Raw genomic sequence first — 20,480 nt, 5'->3', positions numbered from 1 at the left:
GGCTGAATTTTTCCCCCATCATGCGGGTTGTGTGGGCACGGGCGATCCACGCCGTCATTTTACGTAGGCAGGCTAATTAAGGCCCGCCCATTGTGACATACACGCGGAAGCGCTGTGCGCTCCCTGTGCAGGAGGGGGAGGGTGGGGGGGGGGGGGGGGGGGATTCCCTGAGTCAGGGCCTCAGGGAGATCAGTTTAAGTTCTGGAATATTTAATAAAGGTGAAAAAAATTTTAAGGACATGTCCCCTCATGTGAAACTGTCACATTAGCTGGAACATGTTCATTAATTTTTTCAAAAATTTTTATTTAAATAATAAACCCTTCATGAAACCTCATCCCACCCATGGATGAGGTTTCGTGAAAAATGCGAAGGCCGCATGGGCTCTTCGCCTGCCCGCCAACCTTAAGGTTGGATGGACAGCATTCTTAACAACTTTAATTACTTTGTTAATGGCCTTAATAGGCCTTTGACAGTTCGGCGGGAATCTGAATGACGCATGGTGACATCGGGACACCCGCCCGACGTCCCCACACATCATTTTACATGTCGGTGAGCGGGCCCGGCCTCCAGACGGGTAAATTCTTCCCATAATTTTAGAAACGACAGACACCATTCTGTCACCTGTGAGGTAGCAGTAAGTCACTGCCCCAAAGACATAGTGTCATCCATCAGGCCCTCCCAATGTATTAGTGAATACATCTGTTCCATTTACGGACAATGTCATTAACTAGAGTGAAATCATTCTCCTCCAATGCCTTAGCACGTTAAGGCAGCTGAGATGTACATACCAGGAAGGTCCCATTTTCTATCCTTGATGAATTAGTTGATCACAGCTGATGTTCTTAGATCAGTGGACACTTAAATAAGTAACATAGATTGACTGATGCTCAGAAACTGCACCCCTGTGAGGAATTAATGCTTTCAAGAGAGGTGGAGGGGGAAGGAGAAAAAAATTGAAAGAATTCTCTCTGTCAAGAATCAAAATCAGAACTGACTGAGCACTAACAGAGGAAGAGAACGTGAAACTGCTGGAAAGGTACTGGAATCACAATCAATTAGTTTAGATTGCTTCATTGTCTGCTAAGGTTCCTTGTGGAGCCTCCCCTTGATGCTTTGATAGTTTGTTAAATAGACTACACGAGTGAATAATGCAACATTTCAGTCATGTAATGCCAAGCAGGATGTGGCAATACAGCTAGCTCCAAATGCTCTGTAGGATAGCTGAGGGGAAAACCGCATGTTCATTCTGTGATTGTGCCAGGACAAGTTCCTCCAATCAAGGGCACCACATATCAATTATTGTCGATAATACACTATAGCCAAAATAGTCCAATAGGGTATAAACCAGTGAGGCGAGATTTGAAGCTGCTTAGTATTACATTTGGCAAACTTACATTTTTGTTTTGAGAACTGTTGATTTCTCTTATTTTGTTAATATGCCAACTTGTGACAAGTTGATCACAAATCTTTTTTTTCTTCTTTGCACCAAGTTCCCTTTTGTTTCATTTTTCCATTCCCAATTTTGGCAGAAGTATATTGTTATATTTTGAGCAAAATGCTCAGTACAAATTTCCAATTCAGTCAAAAAAATGTATAAAAATCTGATCTGATCAGGCGGTGAGGTTTGGTGACTTCTGTTTGATCATTTGAGTGATATTTTAAAGTCTCCTGCATGCAGTACACTCAGTTATGTTACTACTAGTACTGTTGGCAAGTGCTTAAGTAAAATCGGTACCAAGTTGATACTTGGCATAGCATCATAGAATTTTCCTTCTTTAAGTATTTGTTGACTAAGTCATGCAGCTGTGAGGAGGGGCCTTTGGACTGCACCTATGATAAAATACTCCTAACATGCTGAAGAATTATGGAAGGTTCAAGGGCTCTGGCTATCTGTTATACTTGAATATGGAATCAATGCAGTAAGTACCTGAGACTGGGTTATTGTTCTTTATTTGTACCAATGCACACTTTTGGTAAATATGGAAAAAGCATAGAATCAATTTTAAATTTGTGCAAACGTTGGACAGGCATCCATAATGCCACTCACACATGGTCCTTAAAGAGAAACCGGAGATATTTGGAGGGCTGAGTCTCATTTCCATCCGATCAATCTCCATAAATTGTGGAGGACGAAAGTATTGGGTTGCTGAGGTTTGGCGTATCTCTTCACCTATGATGAAATACTCCAAGCAACATCTGGTACTTATCCAGCACCTTAACAGAGTAAAATGTCCCAAGGTGCTTTAAAGAAGCAATTACCAAACAAAATTTGACACAAGAAGATATTAAGACAGATGACCTTAAGCTTGGCCAAAAAGGCAGATTTTAAAAAGCGAGAGAGGTGGAGAGAAGAGAGAGGTGGAGAGACAATGAGGTTTAGGGAGGGAATTCCAGACCTTCTCACATACACAGCTGAAAGCATAGCGATCAGTGGTGGGGGCGATGAAAATCGAGGTGCACAAGAGGTCAGAACTGAATGCACTGTTCTCAGTTGGCTGACAAACCATAGGAAATTACAGAGACAGGAAAGGGTGAAACCATGGAGGGATTGAAACGCATGCATGAGAACTTTAAATTTGAAGCATTGCTGGACCGGGTGCCAATGTCAGTCAGCAAATACAGGGATGAGTGGTAAGTGGGATTTTGTGCGAATTAGCATATGAACAATAAACAATATCTAAGACCAATAATCCACAGAAGGATAACTCATCGGCTCTTCCAATTTGCTGCTGGTCAATATGAGAGAGATGGATGAAATGTAGAGAAGAAAGATTGCCTAAAGATGTACACAATGAACTAGGTACTGCTAGTATAGTCCTGAAGGAGACCACAGAACAGAAACTGATAGCTGCAGTCATCTCCTGAGTTACTGGTAGTACAGCCCCCGTTAAGGGAAAGTAATTACAGGTAGTCGTTCAGCAAGATGTTCGTGAGCACATCTCAACTGAGGCTGAAATAAGAACAAAATATGCTGGAAAAATTCAGCAGGTAAGGCAGCATCTATGGAGAGAAACAAAGTTAGCATTTCAGATTGATGATCTTTCATCAGGACTACTATTGAGAACTGTACTGAGACTGAATTCATAGACAGTAGTAGGGCCTCTGGGCTCTCCGAATAGGATAATCCAATCTGTCTCTGCTGTTGTAATCTGTGAGTGACTAGGGAAAACACCACTCATTATATGTTAAACTCTTAAATCTTGGGAAAAGTAGAGCATTAATGGGTGGTTTTTGAACCTAGTTCAATCATCATTAAATATTGTTTTTGAGCCTTGACATTATGACTTTGTCAGATCATCCCCATAAACTGGTTTATCTGGTGTTTTAGTAAAAATGCAATATTACATTAAATTATGTTGGAAATGGAAAGCAGTAATAATTATTGCTAAAAGATGCCTTAACTGTATTAAATATTAAATTTAATTTTCAAAATGATTAATAAGAAAAAGCATTCCTCCCCCATAGCCGACCTCCTGAATTTTAAACAAAATACTTAATCAGCTATGCACAAGCATATGAGGGCAAAATTAAAAAGAAACATATTCGGATCCAAGGTACACCAAAGTTTATTATACAAAAGAAAATAAGATGAAATTCAGAGTTGTTCAAAAAATAGCATCTTACCTTTTGAATTGTTTCAGAAATATTCCAATATTCATGCTTCTTTTTGCATCCAAAATACTAATCTATAAAAAGAAATAATGCAAATATGACAGAATACCATAATGCAGAAAATAAAATTTAAAAGCTTCTTTTAACCCACTTACTTGCATGTGAAATCTTTGTTAGCAATTCATAAAAGTTATAGAGACAGTGGGTCGGATTTTCCCATCTTGATACGAAGCAAGCCCGTGTCAAACGGGCAGAAAATGAGGCGGGCAGGTCCCATATATGGACGTTCCACCCCCATTCCTGTCACTGGCAACTTTTAGTGGCATGGGAAAGGATCACTCCCCCACCCCCACCACCCACCCCCCTGCCTCCAACTTCCATTCTGATGGAGTCAGGCTGGCTTTTGAAGGTGATGTAGTTCACACCAACTCAGCGGTGTCATAAACCATGGGGGAACCCTCATCTGGAGTAGGGAACCTTTTGACATGTAGGTTGATAACTTCATGTCATAATGTAATGCTGTACGTTAAGATAAATATGTTATTAATGCATTAATTGATGAGAGGGCTTTGTTCCTAAAAGTTAAATGACCATTAAATTGACCAGCATTGTGAAAGGGGAAAAGTCTTCACGTTCATTGCCGTACATTATCCAATGGTTAAAGTTCTCTGCTGAATTGCCAACAGTGACTCAGGTTTGACTGTGTCGATTGCCCCCTGTGATTTAATCTTTTCATTGATTAAAAGCTCTGACACTTGTTCCCCTGCTTTAAAACTTGAAAGATGGCTGAGCTCTTTCAATGACTTCAAAGGTTTTAATGTATTCAGCTCTGGAGGTTTTGTTTATGCAGCTATGCAATGGAATCCCATTATGAATGCTTGTCTGAGTTACAAACCCCACTAATGGATTTAGCTCAGCTGAGGGTTATTGATACAGAAATTTAATGGGATCTCATTATGCTAGGCTGAGCTAAACACCCCACTAATAGACTCAATTCAACAGAGGTTGTTGACATGGCTGTCAAGGGGCCTGTGAGTTGTTTACCTCGACAGTTTATGACCACTTAATGGGATTGCTTTATCAAATTGTCTTTGAATGATTGTTTATCTTGACAGTTTTGTGAGCATCTCAAAGCTTTCCCAATTTTATTATAGGTCTGAAGAGCCCTGTACACAATGGATACTGAGTAAGTGAGCATGGGGGCTGGGTGAGTAAGGGCTTATAGAGCTGAAGAGCTCTGTACACAGTTGATACTAGGTGAGTGGGCATGGGAGGGTGAGGCCAAATGAGGCAAAGAGCGGCATGGGGTTAAGAGTTGGGTGAGGGGGCCTCATACTCATCTACAGAGCTGGGCCGATGCTCCAGTAAACAGAGGTAGACCTTCCAACCTGGCTGTCTTGGCATCCACCTGGCTCCATTTCTGCCTTCATCCTGCTTCAGGAGGTGGAAGCCCAGATGCCAGCCTGCCCCCAACTCTGCGGGTGAAAATATGGTTGAGAGGTGGGAACACAACATCAGGAAATGGCCCAACTCCCGCCTCAAAGAAGAAAATCTGGCCCAATCTTTAAATAATGTCCTGGGTTCAATGCTTGAACCTAGTACCTTGGGTTCAAGTATTTGAATCAGATTGCATGTCCTGGTTATAACTCACTTATTATTGACATCAACTAATATTTATTCACTGGCTATACTCTGTAAAATTATCCCTAACATGTACCACTTGGTTTCGATGACACATAACAGTAGAATGTACAGCTGAAAAGAAATCTTATTTTTTCTTCAGAGATTTAGGGCCAGGCTTTCATGCCTCCATCCATATTGGAACGGAGGTGGACGGACAGGATTTTAAAATGGCAGGTGAGACCCAATTCCAGGATTTCCACCCCCATTCCCATCAGTGACTATTTTTAGTGGCACAAAATAAGGATGTGGGTAGTAGGCATGCTTGCTGTCCTGACCTTGCCAGCTCCATTGCAGGGGGTTGGCATTTTAGATCCTCTCCTATGTTCATGGAGTCAGGTGGCTTCTGAAGGTAACATGGTTCACATCAGCTCAGAGGAGTCATGAACCATGAGGAATCCCTAGTTTGGAGTTGGAAATCTTTTGTCATAATGTAATGCTGTGAGAGAAGTTAAATATATTCTAACACAGTGATTTCTAATACAGCTTTGTTTAGAAAAGATAAGTGACTATCAAACTGACCAGCACTATGAAAGTGGAAAAAGTCTTCAGAGGCATTAGAGTACATCATCCACTGGATGAAGTGCTCTTCTGCATTGAAGTGTTGAGATTCCAATTTTACTGTGTCAATTGTACCCTGTACTTTGATCTTCCCATTGATTGAGAGGTCAGCCATCTGTTCAGCCTTTGAAACAGTGCAGCAGATGGCAAACTATTCCCCTACTTCAAAGATTGTAATATATTAGGCTCTGGAGGTTTATTGTAGTTCTGCAATTGAATCTTATTATGAATGCTTGGCTGAACTCCAAACCTGACTAATGTTTCAGCTCAGCAGGGGTTGTTGTTATCGCTGTCAAAGGGACTATGAGCATTGTTTCAATTGAGTTTCATGAGCTCTTAAGAGTATTATGTTTTAGAAGAGGTTTTTGAGTGGCAGTTTGCTTATTTTGACAGCTTTATGACTAATTAATAGGATTGAGATTTTTTCCCAAATTGGGTTTGAATGTCTGCATTTGATTGACAGGTTAATGAGCTCCTAAGAGGATTACAGTTTTTTCAAGCTGAGTTTGAATGAGTGTTTGCTTGACAGTTTTGCAAGCAACTCAAATACTTCTCGATGTTATTATAGGGCTCATGATTTCTGCCCTCGGTGGATTCTGGGTAAATGAGCATGAGGGGATATGGGGTAGGTGGTGTTGAGGGGTGGGGGTTGTGTACCTAACGCATGTTCAGAACAGGGTCCATCTCCCAGGGAATTGACGCAGCCCTTCTAACCTGCCCGCCACAGCATCCTCCCACTTCCGTTTCTGCCTCTGCCTGCTTCAGGAGGCAGCAGCCCCAATTCCAGCCTGTCCCCGCTACCTCATGATGAAAACAGCGTGGGCTGGCAATGCCAGGTAGGAGGTATGATCACGACATCAGGTAGTGGCTCGACTCACTATTTCCACCTTGAAGATGAAAATCCGGGCCCAATTGGTTTCTTGCTCAAGTACATTAGCATTATTTCAAACCTTTCAACATTTGCCACAATTTATCACTCTCTGTTTATTGTCCCAGTTTGCTCTATTTTTCTTACAGAATACTTGAATCAATACTTTCTTAGCAATGGTAAAAAAGGTGTGGATTAGAACAAAAACCTTAATTGGCTTTGAAATTTATAGCTGAGTCATCCTTGCTGCAATAGTTGTGAGAGCAATGCTGTTCATATGACATTTCTCATGCTGTAGGCAGTATCTCTGTACAAAGTTATTCATTTAAAACTGAATACTTTGCTGCAGAAACTTGTTAATTATAAACAGTTATATAGTATATAATTATACTATGTTTTTTTAAAATTAGTCAGGAATTACTTGCCTTTGGTTTGGTTAGGTGTGTGCCCTATATGGCTAGTTATAAATTGGTAAAATGACAAAGATTATAATTTAAATTAATAAGGTCTGTTTGAAAAGAATTATTTTTCTCTTCAGGAGAGAAGTGTATGTTTACTTTTAAGTGCTCCCTTTGTTTGCAATGATGTCACCACAACAGGAGCTGCTTTCTAGCTCTTTCTCAATGCAAGTTTGACATTTGAGACAGGCTGTTTTTGGATTAACAGGTATCAGAACATGATTCCTTTACAATTCTGATCGGTCTGTTGTATAGTGTGGTGAAATAGCTCTGGTAAAGTACCACATTTCAGGTCAACTCTATGTTTTGGTAAAAGCAGCTATTGAGAATATATATTTTATTCTGAGCAAACCAACTCAAATACTACTCTAAATTAAATGTATTCATCACTTCAGCTTTTCCTTGCAATATAAGAGCATAGTTCAAATTAAAAACCACATTCCTCAAAGGTTCATTGAATAAATACACTCTAATCCTTGACCTTGGCCAATGCTTCCCACAATTTTCCATACTGTGACCCCATTTTGATGCTTGAAAATACCATTTCCCCTGAGTGGGGTGGATGGGAGGAGGGGAGCTGTCAGAGCAAGGTGGGAGGTGGGTGTGCAGAGGTGTCAGAGCAGGGCTTAGAGCTGTTCTGGGGGGAGGGGGGCAGCCAGAGAGTAATGGGTTTTTCAATGACCATTTTGCAGGCACTGATGGGACATCAGTGAAACATCAGTGACACACAGTTCAAATCACGGATAGAAATAAGAACCTGTACATGCCATCAAAGATCCATGGAGCCGGTCCCAGGACTGTCCCTTCTGGATTTCCACTCCACGGTTACCATTGCCGTCTTGGAACTCGTGATTCCAATTACACATCTTGCAAGTCACGACTCATGGTTTTAGGAACCACTGGCCTAGGCTGAGTTACTGGATCCCATTTACGGTAATAGTGGGGTGTAATAATTGCTATCAACATCCCTAGGTACAGGAAAATGAAAATAAAAACTCCACAACATTCTGCCTCTCAGTGTGTGCTCCTAATCAGGCTTTGTTATAAATACACCTATGTGGAGATGAGATGAGAAAATAATGATGTCAAATGTCCACTAGTATCTCCTGAAAAGGCTCTTACTTGAAAAATAGTTAATGAATAATTACATTTAGGAAGGCAGGGCACGGGAGGAAGAGAAAAATAAAGCTATCAATACATGCAAAATTTTAAAATAAATGTTTTATGAAATTTTATTGGAGTATTTAACTATAATTTCAAACGTTAGATTAAGAATCACTAGAAGTTTGAAAAGGTATGCCTCCTTAGTCCTTTTCAATTAATGAGACACCTCCTCAGTGCTTGGAAGGTTAAACAGCACCTGCACTCTGAATAAAATCAAGGCTCCAGGCAAAAGAATTTGATAACATGCAGAAGGCACTTGTTACAGACTGTTTCCCAGGGTTTGTATATTTACTCATTCCTAATATGAAGAAATGATTTAAATTTAAAAAATATTGACACAAAATGTACATAGTACCTCATTTTCATTAGAAGTCTGTATCTATTTTTTGGCAGTTCCATTCTTAGGATAACGTCACACAATTGGGAACTTATTAGTGTATAAATTGACATATTAGCCTAAAAATTACTGTTGATATCAATAGTCAATTCCTATTATAGTCCTCTGTCCCCCACTCTTAACACAAGGGTAAAGCAATGTACTTTAACTCAATTAGTACCTCGGCTAAAATGAGAGAAAATGCCACAAAAACATTAAATGTTTTCCATTAATATCAGGAATAATGATCTCTAAACTATTATGTTTTTGCTCGATTGAGAAACACTGCATTGTTTTGTGGCAAAAATAAATAAAGCCAACTGAGTATAAGATATTTTACATATAACAATTATTGATTAGAATTTACTTCAACTTATATCTTGTAGGATTAGTCTGTGCAAAAGACCGCAAACTAAATCACAACTTTAGGTGGCCTAGCAGGAGAAAAGATCTTGAAATTACACATTATTCAAAGATATCAGAAGTACAATTTAATAGCATGCATTAAAATACCAGCCCTGAAATTGTGTGAGGTTTCTCCCCCTCTCCCATCGTGGCTCTAGCAGGAGATCAGACAGATCCTCAGAGAAACAACAAACAGCTGTCACACTGGATCTCCAGGGATTCTGCTGATCTCCCGCTGGAGTTCTGGCAGACAAGTAGAATTCCCTACTCAGCCAGCCTCCCCGAACCTCCCACCCTGCAGTAACCACTCCCGCCACAACTCACCAGGGCCATGAAGGTAAGGATTATCCTACATGATTAATGAAACACCAAATCCGCAAGAAGAAGTAGTTTCAATTTTTTTTTCCATACATGTTGCTTCATTATTTATTGCTATTCCCTCATCTGCTCTTCAGGCTGCTTAATAGGACATTTGATAGCTTAGACACAGTGTACGTTCCTCACTCTTGTCCCAGCCTGTAGCTGTGCAATGGTAAGCTTGATTGACTCTTCTCCCCTCCCTACTGAACCACCTAATCTCCAGTGAGCACTTCATCCCAAAGGCACCACTTAGATTGGAACTCAACTGAGGGGAATTCTAGGCGCAATCTATATCTTCAGAACTAAGTTTGCTGCTTTGTTAAACAAAGTAGAACAGTCCTATTCTTACACCACAGGGTAGCCAGTTTCAGTTCCAAACAAGTCATATTGGACTCAAAACATTAACTCTGTTTCTCTCTCCACAGATGCTGCCAGACCTGTTGAGTTTACCCAGCACTTTTTGTTTTTATTTCAGAATGGACTGTTTGAGTAAACTGCAGCTGTGCATTCCTACCTACCGCCAGTCTGGCCCCATTTCTCAGTCAGTGTCTCCTACTATTTAGGATACATACTATAGCAAAACAAAGTGCAAACCTAACCTTCCAGATTTGAGAGTCTAGTAGGGTTAACCAGGTTGAGGGTATATTATGCTTCATTTAAAAAAGATATATTACATGCACACTCAGGGGGAATTGGGAATACTACAATGCATTATGGGTAACCAACTATTATAATGGCTGCCGTGAACACACGTTCCTCTTCACTATTCCCCGCCGCAGCCCCCTCACCAATTTTAGTTCAGATCCACATTTATTTTCCCAGCTCTACTTTGGCTCAGTTAATCCCTTTCCCTGGCATTGCTATTCCTTGTGCAAACTACAGCTTGACAGCTTTTCTCTCATCTGTATTCTGTGCCCTTGCTGTCTCTTTTCTGACTCAAACTTGTTTACTCCTGTTCTTCTAACCCTGCAGCTATGGCAAGTTACAGAAGACAAGTAACCGGATACTAGGACAATACTGCAGATTTTAGAATAGAGTTGTGCCTGTGGATCATTACTGAGAAATGCAGCTAATGCAAGGGTGAGAAAATAATTTTACAATGTTTATAAAAGTACATTAATCAGCCCTTCAATAGTTTGTACAAAACTGCTTACAACCTGAGCCTCACTGGAGAGGTCACATTCATATCTGGTTGAGAAAAAGACTATCAGAAAGCTTAATGTTATTCCAGAGCTAAAAAGCAATAACTTAATATGGAAATTGGCTTAAAAGATTTGATTGCTGATATTTACTCTTGTTACATGATAATTTTTTCTAACCTTCATTAAGCTCCACAAACCAATCCCTGATTGAAAGGGGTGGGGGTGGGTGTGGGGGAGAGGGAGAGAAAATAGTGACTTCATGTAGTCCTGTTAGATGGGCAGGTGAATTGGGCACATAGATGAGCATATTTCATTTGAACCTCCCCTGGTTTTACATGACTAGGAAATTGGGAGCCCCATCAATCGGGCACACTGATCCCCAACTCTTCCTGACTGACCATGACTGCACAGGAAGCGACGTCACCGAAAATATACCCAAACGTTCCTGGCTAGACTTTAGGTCAACTGCTGGCAGCTCCGAGAAATTCCATGTTACCAAGACCCACTATTATTGAAGGTTGTAGCTGAGAAATCATAATGCTGGTATATTAGCTTTACAAAATGTTATTAAAATGGCAAAAGTTTATTACTGTATTATTTAACATGTGCATTTTCCTCACACCTCTGTGGAACACCTTGGGTCAGTTTCCTACATTAAAGGAGCAAACTTTCTACAGGATTAAAATGTACTGTTTTTAACCTATTTTAAAGAAGTTTTACAAACTTTGCTTCTGCCCTACCCATCTTTTAAAAATATTAAGGTTTTTATAGCTTTGGAGTGTTCTTCAGCATTTTGGGGGATGGAATATAAATGCAACTGATCGATTGATATTAGTTTTTTTTAAAAATCATAATTGGTTTAGAATGGATTTCTGTTCATAATTTGTAAAGCCTCTCTAAATAGCCTCTTTCAATGAATAAGACAGGTTGACTGTGGTAGTAACTTCAATAGAAACCACTGTGACTGACAGAGGCAACCAAATGTGATTTATCCCCTTTTTTCACCAAGCTCCCTTGAGGAGCTAGTTGTCCACACATAGATCCAACTTTTCTAATTCTAATTCTGATCAGATGGTGGCTCAGGGTTGTGGATTTGGACTGGAAATTCAGCATATTATGGAGAGGGAGGCTCAGTATCGTTATCAGCAGATAACAGGGGAAAGGCTCAGGTTTGAAGTGGAAGTGAGGGTATCGGCTCGTGGCAGCAAGGAGAGCCCACAACTGACGGCTCTACTGAGGGCTGGGGAGCGCGCCTGCTCCTCCTGGCTCACAACCGGCACTCTAAAGAGCACAGCCGCCATCGCCTCCAATTAGCTTGCGAGTTTTTCAAGTGCTGGGAAACCTGACCTGCAGCCATTAAGCTTAAAAACTCAGGCTCCCAAATACACAGTGGGAGCTATGTGAAGTATTTTTCCAAGGTGAACACAGACACACCAATCAACCTACTGATGTAAAAGTGGCGACAAGTGTGTGCATAACAAGTTGGGTAGCTTTATATAATTTTTTATTTTTAGCCTCCACCGCCTCCAGACCCTCTCCCACTCATCATAAGGAAATTAATATTGACCCATAGGTGTCATGCAGGCAACATGTCATGATTGGATTCTATTAAAAATTTAGACAAAAGTCATTCCGTCCATTTACATACTATCTGCCACCCTCCTCAGTTCTATGTCATGCTCTCATCTTTCTCCCATGTCTTATACCCTGCTCTGGCTAATCTTCCACTTCCTGCCCCAGCAAATCCATTAATGCTGTCTCCTGCACCTCCTGTTAGAATCCCATTGAAGCACCAGTGTCCTTGAGTCATGCACTATCCTGATTGATGCAGTCGTACCACCATTCAGTAAGGCATGCTTTCTCCAGTTAGCCCCCACAGACAGACTCTCAGCTTGTGACGGACACCATGAGAAGTTTGTTTGCTTGAAATATAATTTAATTGCATTAATTAAGGAATAGTATTTCTGACATAATGAATGAATATGATAAGGCACTTGTGTGATTGTGATGATAGAACGTTTCTCTCTCCCATGATTATCAGCATCCTCTGATATAGAGATGGGAACCTCAACAGAACCTGCTGCATTGGAACATACATTTGCCTGGCCTGACAAATTGTCAACACAGGTTTTCAATCAGAAGGGAAACAGTAAATAGGGTACACCAGCCCATGGAGTTGGAGACCTCTTTTTGGGCACCACTTCCTGGGACTGCTACCTAAATATAAACATACCAATAGATAAAATATAAAAGCGAGTGGCAGGTTGCATCAAGTGGTAACTGAATCAGCCAGGTCCATTCAGGTAGGTACACTTCTGCATGGTTGGTTCAAGAACAACATTGGCAGGGGCTTGACAGCAAACTTTAGATTCACCTAGAGAATGGTGTGGTAGGAACTAAAAGGAAGGGAGTAAACATAATTAAAATGAGTAACAAAAATGCTGGTAATTGCACAGCAAGTCTGTTAGCATGTGAGAACAAAAACCAGGCATGGGGAGGGATTTGCCAGTCCCTCCAGTGGTGGGCATTGTCGTGGGTAGGACTGGAAAATTTGGAGAGCGGCCAAAAGCCAATTCCAAATATTCCCATCCCTCCTGCAACCATGCCCACCACCGGCGGGACTGGAAAAAGCCAGCATGTTAAATTTCTGATAAATGGTCTCCTTCCAAAAATGTTAATTTGACTTTTTACAGACAGATGGTTCTGCTGAATATTTCCAAGATTTTCACTTTTCATTTTATAATTTTATAATACTAGTAATTGCAAATTTTTTTTAACAAAAAAGCTCCACATTAAATATTCAAATAATAATCATTCTGAAACCCTCCAGTCTGCCATTCACGGCTTGACTTTTGGCAAATTCTTCACAGGAGTTTAATTTTATTGAGTATACACAAGAGCAATAAAGAAAATATGCAGCACTTTTTGAAACCTCAGAATGTTCCAAAGTGCTTCACAACCAGTGATATACATTGAAATGTCACTGTTGTTATGTAGGAAATGCAGCAGCCAGTTTGTGCACAGCAAGATCCCATACACAATTTTGTGACAATGACTAGATAACCTGTTTAAGAAAGAAAAATTAAAGCAGATGGACCTCATCTGACCTCACAAAATTTCTGAGGCTACATTTTCATCATCTCTCACAAATGGAGGGATATCAATCTCATTCTCAGATGTTGGTAGGGGGAATAAATATTAGCCCAGTACTTCTTTGAAACAGTACCTTGGGGTATGCTACATGCATCACGGAGGGCTGTTGAAGCCTTTTTAATGTCTCATCTGAAAATTGAACCTTCCTCAGTGCTGCACAGAAGTGTCAGCCTAGGTTATAAGATGAACTCTCTAGATTAGAACTTCAGCCCACAACCTTATGCCAGAGGTGAGAACACTACCACTGAACCAAGATTGTCACCCAATATATTTTGGAAATATCCTATATCCTGTGATAAAATAGAAAACATACACAAAAGTCAAATTCTGATTTTACCTCTTGGCTGTTGCTTTTAAATGGGGACCTTGAGTTCTTGTTTGCCGTGCCAAATTTAGATTTGGCTTCATCTTGCTGTCCAAACAGCTCCTCAATAGTACTGGTATCGATCCTGTAAGAGTGCTCCCTTGCACTAATAGTCCAAATATTGGTTTTTCCACGGATGTGCTCCTCGGGGATGGTTTTCCAGAAGAAACTGCGAATCCGTTTTTTATGACCAACATGGGAACCTGGCGGAGGTGGGGGTGGAGGAGGAGGCGGGAGCCCTGGTGGTGGTGGTGGTGGTGGAGGAGGTGGCCCTGGTAGTGGAGGAGGTGATGGTGCTGGTCCAGGTACTAAATCAGTGACTGATGGAGAACTTTCATTCTCTTTGTCATTTACAAACGACAGGCAACTCATCACTTGCATTGTAATTCCAAGAAAAAAAAGGTAACTTAGCTTTATTTCCCCCCTTTGCAAGGTCTTTAACGGACTGGGTTAAATTATAGCCATTGTTCCAACATCTGCTAATAAACTCCTCTCAGTCACAGGATTTTCTGGACATGGTCCATTCAAGAGTAAAACGTCCCAGAAGCCGCATATTTTATCATGTTTAGTCTATCGAAGTGCCAGAACCTGTTCATAGATCAAAAATAAAACAAGAACAAATATTAAATTAACAGAATAATAAATCACACGTGTTTCTCGTGCAAAAACATACCCACTAACCCCTTGCAATGCCCAACATGCTATGCTTCCTCAACATTTATTGTTTGATGCTTTGTTGAAATTTAAATTTGCAATATACTCAATTCATTCCTAACAGGTCTTTCCTGACCCAACAATGAGGACACTACTCCAAGATTACCAAAACCAAAATACTGGCCTCAAATTGTGGAGAATTATTGCAGATTTTTCCCTTAATCCTCTCATGGAGGTGTTGACACACGTGAGGTGCCGTGTCGTGCCATAGATGCTAGAAGCAACTTGATACCTTGTGGCCTTTCTTTATGCAGGAAGCTGAACAGAGATTCTAGAGAGGTCATTTCCTTTGGGGTCATTGTAAATGAATGCAATCCTATGTGTGTACCTATCTTACACAAACACTTCAAGCAGATTTAATTGAAATGTATTTAAAGCAGGAACACTTGCCAATATACCATTTATTGACTAGGGCCACTAATGCCAACTGCTACACTCCTTCCCCTACTCCTGCTTGAGTTGAAGGCTATTAACTCAGCAGAGATCAGGGATCAAATCTGGCACTTTCCTGTTCTGTTTAGCTCAGTATCTCACCACCTGGTACAACTACCTTGTGTCTCACACAAGAGGTTATTTTTCTATTGAAAACTATTTTTTGGTAATCCATGAGACTATTTTTTGTTTAATACAGTCATAAATATATTACATAATGATAATAAAAAAGGAAAATGCTGGAAATATTCAGGTCAGGCAGCATTTTTGGAGAGAGAAGCAGAGTTAACCTTTCAGGCCAATGGCCATACATCAGAACTGGGAAAAGTTAGAGAGGAATAAGTTTTGAGCAAGAGGTGGGTGGGACAAGGACAAAAAAAGTCTGCGATATGGTGGAAGACAGGAGAGATTGAATCACAGAAGAGTTAATCTTACAGGGCCAAACAAAATGGCGATGGAGCAAGGAACAAAGGAACAAAAGACCTATGATCCTAGCTATCCCTGTCTTTTTATGGGATATATTGGATATTCCTTGTTCCAGTCCTCTCAGGCCCCCTCTCTCAACTCTTTCTCCAGTACATTGATGGATGACTTCATCGGTACTGTGTCCTGCGCTCACCCTGAATTGGAAACCTTCATCTACTTAGCTTCCAATTTCCACCCTTCTTGCCGTTTCATATTTGTCCATCTCTGACTCTTACCTTCCCTTTCTTGACCATGTCTGGCAACAGGCTATCAACCAATATTCATTATATGCCCACTGACTCCCACAGCTACCTCGACTACATTTCCTCACACTCCACACCCTGTAAAGATTCCATTCCATTCTTCCAGGTCCTCCCCTCCCTCCCAGAACCACGATAGAGTTCTCCTTATCCTCACCTTCCACCCTGTCAGCCTCTGTATTAAGCAAATCATTTACTGCCATTTCTGCCACCACCAAATATATCTTCCCTTCCCTTTCAGTATTCTAAAGGGACCAGACCCACCATGATACCCTGGTTGTTCTGTATTTCATTGAGTAAGACTACACATGCTCAACTTCAGGCAGCCATCATTGAACAACTTTATTTACACCTCCCCAGCAGAGAGGACAATATAACAAAATGCTCAGATCTTGCAATATACTACACTCCATCCCCACTTGAAAAAAACTGATACATTAAGATGCAAAATGTACATTTACTTAAGTTCTCAGAATACAATGGGACTAAACCAACATCAACAAACCTAAAAATGTAGGCAAATTTCAGAGAAGTGTAAAAATAATAGGGTAGTAATAGTGGGGGATTTCAACTTCCCCAACATTAACTGGGTTAGTCATAGTGTGATAGGTTTAGAGGGAGCAGAATTCTTAAAATGCATCCAGGAGAGCTTTTTAAGCCAACACGTAGAAGGTCCTACAAGAGAGGGGGCGGCCCTGGACTTAATTTTAGGGAATGAAGCCAGGCAAATGGTAGAGGTATCAGTGGGGGAGCATTTTGCAGATAGTGATCATAATTCCGTTAGATTCAAGGTTATTATGGAAAAGGACAAGGATGGGCCAGAAATCAGAGTTCTAAATTGGGGGAAGGCCGATTTTAATAAGATCAGATATGATTTGGCCAGAGTGGACTGGGAGCAGCTTTTAGGTAAATCTGCGTCAGAGCAGCGGGACTCATTCAAGAAGGAAATAGGGATGGTACAGGGCCAACATATTCCAGTAAAGATAAAAGGGTGGGACCAACAAATCCAGGGAACCATGGATGTGGAGGGATATACAGGATTGAATAAAGAGAAATAGGGAGGCTTATGGCAGATACCGAGGCCTCAAAACAGCGGAAGTCCTAGTGGAGTATAGAATATGTAGGGGGGAAACTTAAAAACGAAATTAGAAGAGCAAAAAGGGGGCGTGAAATAACATTGGAATTTCCTTTATTTTACCTGCCAAAGTTATTTTGCAAGTACATTAAGAGTAAGAGGATAACTAGGGAAAGAGTAGGGCCCATTAAGGACCATAGTGGTAATTTGTGTGTGGAGCCGGACGTAGGTAGGGTTCTAAATGAATACTTTGTGTCGGTGTTCACAAGTGAGAGGGACGACGTGGGTATGGAAATCAGGCAGTAGGACTGTGATATAATTAAAGAAATTAGAATAGAAAGAGAGGAGGTTCTAAGTGGTCTGGCAGGCTTAAAAGTAGATAAATCTCCAGGCCTGGATGAAATGTATCCCCGGCTGTTGAGTGAGGCAAGGGAGGAGATAGCAGGGGCGCTGGCAATAATTTTCAATACCTCTCTGGCCACAGGAGAGGTGCCAGAGGACTGGAGGACAGCCAATGTGGTACCATTATTCAAGAAGGGAGGAAGGGATAAACCAGGGAACTACAGGCCTATCAGTCTAACCTCAGTGGTGGGGAAACTATTGGAAGCAATTCTGAGGGACAGAATTAATCTACACTACACTGGAGAGGCAGGGATTAATCAAGGACAGTCAGCATGGTTTGTTAAGGGGAGGTCATGTCTGACCAATTTGATTGAATTTTTCGATGAGGTGACCAGGTGTGTAGATGAGGGCAATGCATTTCAGGAAGTCTACTTGGACTTCAGCAAGGCTTTTGATAAAGTCCTGCATGGGAGACTGATAACGAAGGTAAGAGCCCAGGGAATCCAAGGCAATTTGGCTAATTGGATCCAGAATTGGCTGAGTGGCAGGAAGCAGAGGGTGATGGTCGAGGGGTGTTTTTGTGACTGGATTGTGTCCAGTGGAGTTCCACAGGGATCGGTGTTGGGTCCCTTGCTGTTTGTGGTACATATAAACGATTCAGACTTGAATGTAGGAGGGTTGAGCAGTAAGTTCGCAGATGACACGAAAATTGGTGGGGTGGTAAATAGTGAGGAGGATAGCCTTAGATTACAGGAGGATGTAGACAAGCTGGTCAGATGGGCTGATCAGTGGCAAATGGAATTTAATCTGGATAAGTGTGAGGTGATGCACTTAGGCAGGACAAACAAGGCACGGGAATACATGATGAATGGTAGGACTCTGGGAAGTACCGAGGGTCAGAGGGACCTTGGTGTGCATGTCCACCGGTCCCTTAAGGTAGCAGGACAGGTAGATAAGGTGGTTAAGAAGGCATATGGGATACTTGCCTTTATTAGCCAAGGCATAGAATATAAGAGCAGGGAGGTTATGCTGGAACTGTATAAAACGCTGGTTAGGCCACAGCTAGAGTATTGCATGCAGTTCTGGAATCCGCATTATAGGAAGGATGTGATTGCACTAGAGAGAGTGCAGCGGAGATTTACCAGGATGTTGCCTGGGCTGGAGAGTTTTAGTTATGAGGAGAGATTGGATAGACTGGGGTTATTTTCCCTGGAGCAGAGGAGATTGAGGGGGGACATAACTGAGGTACATAAAATTATGAGGGGCATAGATAGGGTAGACAGGAAGGAACTTTTCCCCTTGGCAGAGGGATCAATAACCAGGGGGCATAGATTTAAGGTAAGGGGCAGAAGGTTTAGAGGGGATGTGAGGAAGAATCTTTTCACCCAGAGGGTGGTGGGAATCTGGAACTCACTGCCTGAAAGGGTGGTAGAGGCAGAAACCCTCATAACACTTAAGAATAATTTGGATGCGTAGTTGCAATGCCATGGCATACAAGGCTATGGGCCTAGTGCTAGAAAATGGGATTAGAACAGTTGGGTACTTGTTTGACCGGCGCAGACTTGATGGGCCAAAGGGCCTTTTTCTGTGCTCTAGACCTCTATGACTATGACTTAACAGGTTGGGCTGCATATTTGTTTTTAATTACAATCAAAACATACATGATCGATATTAGGAGAATAATTTACATGAAAGAAATTGCTTTTCCTTAACACCAGTAGGTGCTTAACAAAAATATCCAATTTGACAAGAATGATGTCAAAAACACATCTTCCTTCCTAAATACTTTCAACTAACTTATTTGGCTTCTTTCTCTTTTTGTCTGGGTATCTCCTTCCATTTCCAATAGCTTGACTTTGTTCACTTAAACATCTCGGACTGTATGAACCCTGAACTTTGACTTTTTGACTATCAACTCCACTTAATGGCTGGGACTATGACATTGATTTGTCTTAATCAGAAACCCTCACTCACTTTGCTCTGCCAGTGGATTCTGTAATACCAGAAAATTTTCAGTTTCTTTTTCACTTTCCCTTTCTTTCTGACTTTCACTTTGGGCTGTAGGAGGAATTTGGACTATAGGTTTCTCCTGCTCTCCCTTTGTCAGATTTCCTCTTTCAAGCAAATGATTTACATGACACTGATGGAGTCTCTCACTAATCTTCACTAGATATGTGAATGTACCTTGTCTCTTTACAACAACTCCAAACACACACTTCTTATCACTTCGATGGTTTTTCACCCTGACCTTCTGACCAGCACTAAGCTCTCTACGTTTCATGCCTCACCTTCAAGTGCTTTTCTCTTACTTTGCTATTGACATCAGGTTTAAGCAAGCTAACTCTTATCCTAGGGGTGTTTAAATAATAACATGTAAGGTGAGAAACCTGTTGTAGACCGTGGAGCTATTCCGTAAGAGAACAGAAAATTGTCTAGTATCTAACGGAAAAATGGGAATCAATGCCTAGCTTGTCACCAAGCAAATACTTCTGCAAAGACCTCTTCACAACATGTACACTTCTTTCTACAGTACCATTAGATGCTGGGTGACGTGGTGGTATTAGTGTGATTGACTCAATTCTTACTCAAAATATTTCAAACTCTTTTGACATAAACTGTGGACCATTACCTGACACCAACGCCTCTAGCAACCCATAAATTGAAAACCAGCTTCTCAAAATCTCAATACTTTTGACACTTGTGGTAGCGGGCATAGACTCAATGGGCAGAATTTTGCCCTCGGATGGTGTGCGGGCCCCACCGGCTTGGCGGTGGGCAGACAGCCGACCCCCGCCACTGAAACGGGGACGGCCGCCATTTTGAGTGGGCGGGCCAATTAAGGCCCGCCCAGCGGCATCCCCGATGGGAAGCGCTTCCTGTTCCGGGGGGGGATTCCCCAACTGTCAAAGTGCGCTCTTTCACGCATGCGTGCGAAAGAGCACACTTTTCCCTGAGGCAAAGTCCTGTCTCAGGGAGAGTAGTGACATTGGAAAAAAACTTTTAAAATAGAAACAATAAAAAATTATTAACATGTCCCCCTCATGTGAC

The 20,480-nt window shown here is 41.3% G+C and overlaps 1 protein-coding gene across 1 annotated transcript in view; it reads right to left on the bottom strand.

The window, feature by feature from the left end:
- fhdc1 (FH2 domain containing 1) overlaps positions 1–20,480 on the bottom strand; it is a 99,442-nt gene that overhangs the window by 66,507 nt on the left and 12,455 nt on the right. The window contains exons 2-3 of the mRNA XM_078548221.1: positions 14,118–14,732; positions 3,626–3,687 (exon numbers count right to left, since the gene is read on the bottom strand). Coding sequence (XP_078404347.1) covers positions 3,626–3,687; positions 14,118–14,525 — 470 coding nt within the window. The 5' untranslated portion in view covers positions 14,526–14,732. The remainder of the gene's footprint in view (positions 1–3,625; positions 3,688–14,117; positions 14,733–20,480) is intronic.

Source organism: Cetorhinus maximus, chromosome 1 (assembly GCF_964194155.1).
Source record: "Cetorhinus maximus chromosome 1, sCetMax3.hap1.1, whole genome shotgun sequence".
NCBI lineage: Eukaryota > Metazoa > Chordata > Chondrichthyes > Lamniformes > Cetorhinidae > Cetorhinus > Cetorhinus maximus.
Note: the sequence above shows the minus strand (reverse complement) of the source record. Positions and strands in the feature narration are given on the sequence as shown.